At 38.4% G+C, this 10,900-nt stretch overlaps 1 protein-coding gene across 1 annotated transcript in view; it reads left to right on the forward strand.

Annotated features, from left to right (window-relative positions):
* Positions 1-10,639, forward strand: part of cps1 (carbamoyl-phosphate synthase 1, mitochondrial) — a 52,331-nt gene extending 41,692 nt beyond the window's left edge. Inside the window, exons 33-38 of the mRNA XM_056263227.1 lie at positions 3,106-3,180; positions 3,800-3,898; positions 7,177-7,236; positions 7,401-7,513; positions 10,225-10,354; positions 10,429-10,639. Of these exons, the coding sequence (XP_056119202.1) occupies positions 3,106-3,180; positions 3,800-3,898; positions 7,177-7,236; positions 7,401-7,513; positions 10,225-10,354; positions 10,429-10,557 (606 nt within the window). The 3' untranslated portion in view covers positions 10,558-10,639. The remainder of the gene's footprint in view (positions 1-3,105; positions 3,181-3,799; positions 3,899-7,176; positions 7,237-7,400; positions 7,514-10,224; positions 10,355-10,428) is intronic.
* Positions 10,640-10,900: the final 261 nt, after the last annotated feature.

Consider the following 10,900-nt stretch of genomic DNA (forward strand, 5'->3'; position numbering starts at 1 on the left):
GTGTGTGTGACTTCTGCTTTTGAAACTTGCGTGTGTACACACACACACACACACACACACACACACACACACGATTCAAAAGCAGAAGACACACACACACACACACACAAGATTCAAAAGCAGATAATAAAGCAAAACAGTTGTGCTGCTTAATTATATATACAGTATATATATATATACTGTATATATACACTGTATATATAATTAAGCAGCACAACTGTTTTCAACATTAATATAAAGAAATGTTTAAATTGTTGAAATGTTGAATTGTTGAAATGTTGAAGTAGAAAATTTAAATAGAAATAGTTATTTTAAATTGTACTAATATTTCACAATATTTCTGTTTTACTGTGTTTTTTACTTGCAGGCTTGGTGAGCGTAAGAGACTAAAAAACATTTAAAAATCGTACCAACCCCAAACTTTTGAACAGTAGTTAATACATATTTATTATAATATTGTCTCTTTCTTTCTTGATTTGTGGCACCTAAGAAAAAGTAAAAATGTGTGATAAATGTAAAAGGATCTTAAATTAATTGAATTAGTTAAATTCGGTGGGAGTAGTCGTGTACGGGATGACACTAATAATATGAATTGATATGACCGAGTCCACATTGGTACATTGTCATGTTTCTTGTGTCCTGGGTAGCGTCTCAAAAATAGTGCACTTCCTGCCTAACAAGTCCCCAATGTGAAGTCTTTACTGCTTTCCTCAGCTTCACAAATGGCTTTTGGAAGAAGGTCGGCATGTTCTGTATGAGCTTTTCAAAGTGCATGGACATGCTCCATCTTTGTGTTTCATAAAAGTGCTGGTTATTCTTGTTTGAGAATCTCTGCTGCTCACATTTACCAGGGAACCATGGGTTTTTTGAGAAATGCGTCCACTAAGATGATTCTGATACTGTATCTCTCAAAAGGTTCAATACAAATTTGCTCACTGACTTTTCTTCAGCTTTCTCCCAGCATTGATACGATTGTCAGTGTATAATATTTGCAATTTTCCTCTTGTAATGTATGCAGTGACCCATTGGGACCAGGAAGGCCTGGTTTCCATACCAACCACCGGCCTTTAAAGGAAGCTCTATAAATTGGTAATGGGAAAGACCACTCTTTGCTACTTCACCCAAGATGTTCTGAGATTCTCCTCGCAGGGTAGTGTGAATCCTCAGGGGGTTCAGTGATAAATAATGTATCTGCTATGACGATGAACTGTCTCTGGAACGGTGCCCAGTTTGGAGGAGGAGGAGTAGTAGTAGTAGTAGAGTAGTGTCCTTCACCTCCACAGTTCAGCCTGGCAGTGGTGCCCACTGGGATTCCTGCCACATTAACAGCCAACAATGCATCAATATCAGAATGTATCAAAGCTGCTTGTTTATTCCCGCCGGTGCGGCTTCCTCTTTCATTTACATTAGTAAGTGAGGCTGGCTTATCCAGGGCTGATTAGATGGCTTCAAGGTTGAGTTCCCCCTGGTGGCGCGCTGCAGTGGAGGCCGAGGTGGCGTGTTAATCTGTGCCCCGTGTCCCCTGTGCAGGTAATGGGAGCTGTCTCCCTTTAATTGGAGAGATAAGGATGTCACTTCTCACAGGGCAATCAGATCGCCCCGTCACTCGAAAAACTGCTTGAATAGAAGTCAAACCTGCTCCCCTGTTGGTCTAGTCCACAACATTCAGACTTTAGCAGTCTCATCATGTTCTATCCAGCTTATTTTTAACTTAAAGGCAGATGCAGCCATTTGTAACATGAATGTGCGAGGCTTCTGGTCTCATCCGCTTCCAATTATTTTTAGCGGGACAAAACTGAACAATTAATATTGCAAACTGTTTTTCTATCACATTTATTTTATTGTATTTTCTTAATTATAAACAAACACATTTATTGTGTTCTGCACTTGTTATTCTTAGAGTTATTTACAGTAATAGCAGCCAATGAATCGGAAGTCTCGCTCATTCACAGAAAATAGCCTACATCCGCATTGCAAAATAAGGTGGATAAGCTGACTGTCAGTAGCACCCAAAATGAAAACTTACCCAGCATCCTTTTTCACATTACATGTGTTCTGCTTAAATTGAGGTAACAACCTGACCGTTTTTAAGTCGTTTCATGTGTCCTTAAGTTTATGTCTCTTCCTCAAATGTTTTTGGATTTTGTCTGCTTATGTTTTGGCCTGTGGGTGGCAGTGGTGAAGCAGGTTTCCTGTTTTCTCATATTCGAGAAGTTCTCTTATAATCTCATTTTATTGGTAAGAATCACCTTAACATGTCAAATGCTCTTGAAACCATTAACCCTATATTAAAAATGGACACATTAGACTTTCATTAGGCATGTATACATTTTCTCGCTTTCTTGTTCCCAGGATTCGTGCTAAACATGGAGCAATAATGCTTCACAGATACGTGTCAGGGAGTAAACAGTATTTGTATTAGATGGCTTTTTTAAATAAATGGAAATATAATATCTAATCAGACCATTTTATTGCCTACAGTTTTCAATGTTTTTTGTGAATTTTGAGTAAAACTTGTGTAAAATAAGGATTTAGATATTTAAAGAATTTTTTGTACATTTAATTTGCATATACTACACTATCTCTCTCTCTGTGTGTATATATATATATATATATATACATCTCTGTGTGTATATATGTGTATGTATAATGCATTGAATAGATCAAAAGAGACAGTAAAGACAGTTATAATTTTCTTTTTAACTTTCTATTAACATAGAATCCTAATATATATCAGTTTACAGAATTATTGAGCAGCAAATCAGCATATTAAAATTATTTCTGAAGGATCATGTGACACTGAAGACTGGAGTAATGATGCTGAAAAATTAGCTTTGCCATCACAGAAATAAATAACTATTAAAATTAAAATGTATTAAATGTATTAAAATGGAAAATACTTGTTTTAAATTGTAATATTTCACTATATTACAGTTTTTACTGTATTTTTGATTGAATAAATGCAGCCTTGGTGTGCATTTAAAGACTTCTTTCAAAAACATTTTGAAACTTTTAAACGGTACTGTACAGTATATCCATTAGCCATTTAAAAAAAAAAAAATTGAAAGACTACTTGAAGTTGAATATTGTTATACTCTTTGCTAGGCTCCCATGTTTTCCTGGCCTCGGTTGAGAGAAGCTGACCCTGTCCTGCGTTGTGAGATGGCCTCCACTGGAGAGGTATGGAGCTGCTTTAGACACATTGATTACTGTTACATCTGTCCAGCTCATGTTTTCATCACAGTTATCTGGGAAACAGCCCCACCATCGGGGATAAACATTTACATATTGCCCATCTTTAGCCATATTAGTTCTGAGGTGCTTGTGGACACCTACATCTAGTTTTTCTGTCCTGCCTTAAAATTCAGCAAAGATTATTTTAATGTTTCCACTCGGGCCGCTGTACCTGCTCTCCCTGGCAACGGGAAAACCATAGAAACCAGCCTGGAGGACAATGAAGCAGGAGGAGCGTTTTTATCGTGCAGCACTGATTTTTAGCTTTAGAACAGGAAGTATAATATCTCCATCCCAGATTTTATGATGGCCCCATTCTGTCCGTTTTTTTTCTTTCTTCATAATTGTAATATCACACCAGTCTGCCTTTATTCAGCAACATTAATATGTTTGATTTATCTCACCTTGGCTTTGAATATTGTACTAATGGAGATGAATGAATAATTTATCCAGGAGTTTCTGTATGCTGCAATGAATATTTGCAGATTTGCTCATAATCTTAAGGATCAAGATATTTCTTTCTTGCTCTTGTTTTTCAGCATTCTCTTTTGCTCTCTCTCTGCAGGTGGCTTGCTTTGGACCAAACATCTATTCTGCCTTCCTGAAGGCCATGCTCTCTACAGGATTCAAGCTTCCCCAGAAGGGGATTCTCATTGGGATACAAGTAAAGGAGAAACCTTTTTTCTTTCCTTAAGGGATAAATCTCAAAAGACTGCCTGCTTTACATCCTCTCTGATTTACACAGTAGTACATAAACCTTTCTGGCTTGTTTTGATCAGAGCAGGTTGTTATTTCCTCATAAAATGATAAACACCATAATATGAGGTTTTCAAGTAGGAAAACAATTTCTGAAAATATTTAGAGATCATTAATGAGCTTCAAAGTTAGCATGGAAAAATATCAATTCTGTTAGTTTTTTACCCTTACAAAATATAAGATTTATATAAGATTTCCTTTCTTCTGTGGAACAAAAACATTTTCTGGCTGCTCTTCTATACAATGGAAGTGAGTATAGGGACTAGATTTGTCAAGCTACAGAAATGACACAAAAAAAAACCCCACCATCTTTAAAGGGATAGTTCACTCAAAAATGAAAATTCTGTCATCATTTTCTCACCCTCAAGTTGTTGCAAACCTGCATGAATTTCTTTCTTCCGCTGAACACAAAAGAAGATATTTTGAAGAATATTGGTAACCAAACAGTTATTTTTCTAAATATCTTCTTATCAAATGTAAAGCCACAAATCGCAAACATTGATCATCCATAAATGACTACTAAAATAAGAAATTGGAAATTATTGCATGCAAATCTCCCTGAAGCTGCGCATGAACATTTAGCAGTCCCGAAGGGGCGAATACAAAATCACATATATTCACATGAAATACATCCTGAATCACCCTGTTACAGTGTTTTATGTTCTTGCAGTACTCCTATTTTAATTTCAGCGAGTTTCACGTGACAGAGAATCAGAGTGAAATGCCTTTCCATTCGGCTAGTGCAGGGGTCGGCAACCCAAAATGTTGAAAGAGCCATATTGGACCAAAAAAAAAAAAAAAAAATCTGTCTGGAGCCGCAAAAAAATAAAAGCTCGGCCATAAGGCTTATATAAAGCTTTTATTTTTTTGCGGCTCCAGACAGATTTTTTTTTTTTTTTTTGGTCCAATAGGAGTACTGCAATGAAGGCAACACATGCTGTAAGTGTTATATTAGCTTTATTAGCCCCCTAGTATCAAAATGATAAGTAGGCTACAAATTAGAGCTTAGATCGGGCCCAAAAAATCAAGCCCGGCCTGGCCCGACACATTAAACGTAATTATGAGCCCGAGCCCGATTTTAACCCGACCATTTTTTAATGCGTGGGTCGTTATAACTTACGTTCTCAACTTTCTTTCTCCCGCCTGCAACATTTATGTTTTGTCCCGTTCCCGCCCGCAAATAGACTTTTTCTGTACCTCCAAATACTTTCAAGTTAGCCTACGTGTCGCCACCATACATCCTCCTGATAAATTATTTGTTTTTAAAGCATTAAAACACAAACCACTGTTAATTTAACATAAAAGCAAGCAGTTTACTGCGTGCATGTTTGGCATGACAGAATGCGCGCAAAGTGCGCTCTCTTAATAATTCCTAAAAAGCTGACAGTTCATCGCGATCTCACACATCTCTGTTATTATCAATGAAGCTGACTGCACAATAAATCTTTCATAATATCCACACTTTGTTCGTTATAATTAGAGGATTTGCCAGCATACAGGATTCAGCACTCCACAAAAAAGTCAGTTTTGAGCGGTGAGGGGAGTCTATCTTAAATGCTTCTGATTGGCCATTGCGTTCAAGAAATCAACACATATGTCTGTGATTGGCTATATCGCTGCAAACATGTTACGAATAGAAATTCTGGCCTGTAAATCGTTTCTATTTTAATTTAGTTGAGTGAGTGCATTACCGCACGCGCCCGCGCCCGCGCTCGGGCCATCAAATCTAGTCCCGCGCCGCACTCTATTGCGTTGGGAGTGCTCAGCTATCTTTCTCTTTTTCCCCTTGGGATCCATGGCCCATGACACACCCGCCGCGCACGCGCCCGCGCTCGCACTCGGGCATCAAATCTAGTCCCGCGCCGCACTCTATTGCGTTGGGAGTGCTCAGCTATCTTTCTCTTTTTCCCCTTGGGATCCATGGCCCATGACACACCCGCCGCGCACGCGCCCGCGCTCGCACTCGGCCATCAAATCTAGTCCCGCGCCGCACTCTATTGCGTTGGGAGTGCTCAGCTATCTTTCTCTTTTTCCCCTTGGGATCCATGGCCCATGACACACCCGCCGCGCACGCGCCCGCGCTCGCACTCGGCCATCAAATCTAGTCCCGCGCCGCACTCTATTGCGTTGGGAGTGCTCAGCTATCTTTCTCTTTTTCCCCTTGGGATCCATGGCCCATGACACACCCGCCGGTTTGTTTGTCAGCCACCGGTCTGGCATCACGCCGATCTGACAGACACGTGTGTCACAGTCTATGACGTAAATTCTTCGTTGACAGAAATGTTGAAATTAAATATTTATTATACACATTTTTACAACGTTGAAAAACTTTAAGAATGTTTGTCATGTTTTTCCTCCTACAGAAATTATATTAAAACAAAACATATTTTTTCCATGTTCAAATTTTTGAAAAAGCTCCAGGGAGCCACTAGGGCGGCGCTTAAGAGCTATAAGAGCTCTTGAGCCGCGGGTTGTATATATAACTGCCGTATATATAGTGTGATACAACCTCGTTCAGCAGGCACAAGATGTATTAAACAGGCTTTATAAAGAAATTCCTAAATGCTTAAAACACAAAGCACTTAATAGTTACGATCTGTTTCCTCAAATGGTTTTCTATTGGCAAAATGTTTTTGTGGTTCATTTTCCTTGGGTGTGACTGTGTGATGTTCACACATCATTATAAGCCTCGACTATGACACTGGAATTCAGAGGCTTTGTTTTATGTTTTGATGTAATATCATCATCATCGGCATGCCTTCTTTCATTTCCTCCCGTGCTCTGTCAGATGTTTACGATTCATGCCCACTCTCAGCGTGGAAATCAAATATCTTGTCAGGGTCATTGACGATGCTCAGACAGCATTGTGTTCTAATGGAGTCTCGGGTATGAATGAGAGCATGAAATTCCCATTCAAAAACAAACCCTTCCGATTCTGTAGATGCTACCTGCCTGATGGCCGTACCTGGGGACTGCAGATCTGACATGCTTTTTAAAGCCTGATTACCAGCCCGTGGTTAAGTCTCCGTGAACACAGAGCTGTGCTATTGATCTGGAAGTGCTTAGAGGAAGACTTTTCTTCTAGAAACAGACTACCTGACCTTTTGGCTCTGATCTTTTTTTTTGTCCGACTATCTTTTTCTTCCTGCTTTCTTATTGATTTATTTTTAATATTTTTGTCTCTAGCATTCATTCAGGCCTAACTTCCTTTCCACTGCTCATCAGCTTCATGAAGAGGGGTTCAAGGTGAGTCATTCTCATCCATATCCTTTGTTGGGTTCAATATACAGTGGTTTTTACTGTCGTGAACCAATAAAACAGCTGTTGACACAGTTTAGTAGTCTTTTTCTTAGTTGAATTAGATCTCACGTGGATAAAGAACAAACCTGCTTCTGCTGTCCTGTCTTTAGCTCTACGCCACAGAGGGTACGTCAGCTTGGCTTAATGCTAATGATGTTCCAACTATCCCCGTTGCTTGGCCAAGCCATGAAACTAATAACACACCATTACCGAGCATCAGCAGGTGACTTTTTTCCCCCAATGTATTTTTATTAGCGCAATAGATTGATTACAAATTTAATAAAATATTATTATTATTTATTGCGATTTAATGACCATTTTTCAAACTTCAGCTCCTTTAAGGAAAGAAAATATGGGTTTCTTTAATGACTAATGCATATACAGTACCGTTCAAAAGTAAGAAGTCACTTATGTTATCTGATCAAAAATACAGTGAAAACTTTAATATTTTGAAATATTATTACTATTTAAAATATCAGTTTTCATTTTGAAATGTAATGTATTCCTGTGATGACAAAGCTTAATGTTCAGCATCATTACTCCAGTCTTCAGTGTCACATGATCCTTCATAAATCATTGTAATATGATGAAAACATTTCAAGAAATATGTCTTATTATAAATGTTGAAAACAATTGTAAAATATTTTTTTTACTTTTTCAAACGTTTAAACATAAATATGTAATATGTGTGTGTGTATATATATATATATATATATATAGAGAGAGAGAGAGAGAGAGCTTTGATCACAGGAATAAATTATACTTTACTATATATTCACATAGAAAACAGATATTTTAAATTGTAATAATATTTCACAATATTACTGTTTTTTATTTGTATTTTAATCAAATAAATGCAGCCTTGGTGAGCAGAAGAGACTTTTAAAAACATTAAAAATTGTAGCCCACCGATCCAAAACTTTTGAAGGGCATATATATATATATATATATATATATATATATATATACAGTGCCCTTCAAAAGTTTTGGTAAACAAAATGGTAAAGGCCTTTTACTGCAACCCTTGAGGGCAGACGGCAGACATGCTTGTATCTCAGTATGTAGTGTCTGAAGGCATTTTGCTACAACAGAGCTTTGCACCAGAGCAGAATGCTAACATAAGTGACACAAAGATGCCACATATATATATATATATATATATATATATATATATATATATATATATATATATATATATATATATATATATATATATATATATATATTTATATGGCATCTTTGTATATACACTCACCGGCCACTTTATTAGGTACACCTGTCCAACTGCTCGTTAACACTTAATTTCTAAGCAGCCAATCACATGGCGGCAACTCAGTGCATTTAGGCATGTAGACATGGTCAAGACAATCTCCTGCAGTTCAAACCGAGCATCAGTATGGGGAAGAAAGTTGATTTGAGTGACTTTGAACGTGGCATGATTGTTGGTGCCAGAAGGGCTGGTCTGAGTATTTCAGAAACTGCTAATCTACTGGGATTTTCACGCACAACCATCTCTAGGGTTTACAGAGAATGGTCCGAAAAAGAAAAAACATCCAGTGAGCGGCAGTTCTGTGGGCGGAAATGCCTTGTTGATGCCAGAGGTCAGAGGAGAATGGCCAGACTGGTTCGAGCTGATAGAAGGGCAACAGTGACTGAAATAACCACTCGTTACAACCGAGGTATGCAGCAAAGCATTTGTGAAGCCACAACACGCACAACCTTGAGGCGGATGGGCTACAACAGCAGAAGACTCCACCGGGTACCACTCATCTCCACTACAAATAGGAAAAAGAGGCTACAATTTGCAAGAGCTCACCAAAATTGAACAGTTGAAGACTGGAAAAATGTTGCGTGGTCTGATGAGTCTCGATTTCTGTTGAGACATTCAGATGTTAGAGTCAGAATTTGGCGTAAACAGAATGAGAACATGGAACCATCATGCCTTGTTACCACTGTGCAGGCTGGTGGTGGTGGTGTAATGGTGTGGGGGATGTTTTCCTGGCACACTTTAGGCCCCTTAGTGCCAATTGGGCATCGTTTAAATGCCACGGCCTACCTGAGCATTGTTTCTGACCATGTCCATCCCTTTATGGCCACCATGTACCCATCCTCTGATGGCTACTTCCACCATGTCACAAAGCTCTAATCATTTCAAATTGGTTTCTTGAACATGACAATGAGTTCACTGTACTAAAATGGCCTCCACAGTCACCAGATCTCAACCCAATAGAGCATCTTTGGGATGTGGTGGAACGGGAGATTCGCATCATGGATGTGCAGCCGACAAATCTGCGGCAACTGTGTGATGCCATCATGTCAATATGGACCAAACTCCCTGAGGAATGCTTCCAGCACCTTGTTGAATCTATGCCACGAAGAATTGAGGCAGTTCTGAAGGCAAAAGGGGGTCCAACCCGTTACTAGCATGGGGTACCTAATAAAGTGGCCGGTGAGTGTATATGTGTGGCATCTTTGTGTCACTTATGTTAGCATTCTGCTCTGGTGCAAAGCTCTGTTGTAGCAAAAGGCCTTCAGACACTACATACTGAGATACAAGTATGTCTGCCGTCTGCCCTCAAGGGTTGCAGTAAAAGGCCTTTACCATTTTGTTTTAGTAAGAGATGTTTACTAAAGTCGGATCACAGATTCAGCTAATCACATTTATAACTACTCAGAGGGAGCTTTTAACGCAGCTTCACATATATGATTTTTTGATTTAACATTTTTGATTCTTGTATTAAGGCGTATACCCTAAATAATGAGTAGCACTTTTGAAAAATGGAGAGAATCTGGTTATATCAGTAGCCTAATAAAAACTGGTTTATTTTACAATGAATCGGTTAGCTCATGGGGGCCAAAAAATGATCAAGTATACCTTTTAAAATTTGTAAAAAGGTTTATAATATATCACTCTTTGCATTATGCTCTGAATAGACTTGTCAGCGAAGGACACATTGACCTTGTGGTCAACTTACCGAATAACAACACCAAGTTTCTCAAGGATAACTACCAGATCCGGAGAATGGCGGTTGATTACGGAGTACCTCTTATCACAAACTTCCAGGTCAGCCTTGTCTCTTAAATGTATCATGAATTATTTTGGTTGTAGTATTGAATACCCGTTTCCCTTTTCTACAGGTTGTAAAGCTGTTTGCAGAAGCCATTAGGTATTCCAGTGACTTAGACGCCACCAGCCTGTTCCACTACCGCCAACGTGAACCCAGACTGTCGGAGAGCTCCGCTGCATGGTTAACTTGTAACCTCTAAAACGGGAAACTCAAACTCGAGGTGGTGTTATCCATCCATCGGGGGCCAGTTGAACAGTTACAAGTGTTTTAACAAACATGAGTCTAACTAGACAAGGCTTAATAGTAAGAGTTTTTTCAGCTGTCCCAATCAGAACAGTAGTTCTGGTCTCACTTACTTCTATAGTAAGTTTTTTTTATATATTTATATAATTTTACATCATTTTATTTCATTTATTATAATTATACTACCGGTCAACTGGTTTTTAATTAATTTATTTGATCAAAAATGCACTACATCAGTCTTTAATGTCACATGATCCTTCAGAAATCATTCTAATATGCTGATTTGGTCCTTATTTATT

The sequence above is a fragment of the Rhinichthys klamathensis genome, unplaced genomic scaffold (assembly GCF_029890125.1).
Source record: "Rhinichthys klamathensis goyatoka isolate OS25496 unplaced genomic scaffold, OSU_Roscu_1.1 h1tg000201l_1, whole genome shotgun sequence".
Classification (NCBI taxonomy): domain Eukaryota; kingdom Metazoa; phylum Chordata; class Actinopteri; order Cypriniformes; family Leuciscidae; genus Rhinichthys; species Rhinichthys klamathensis.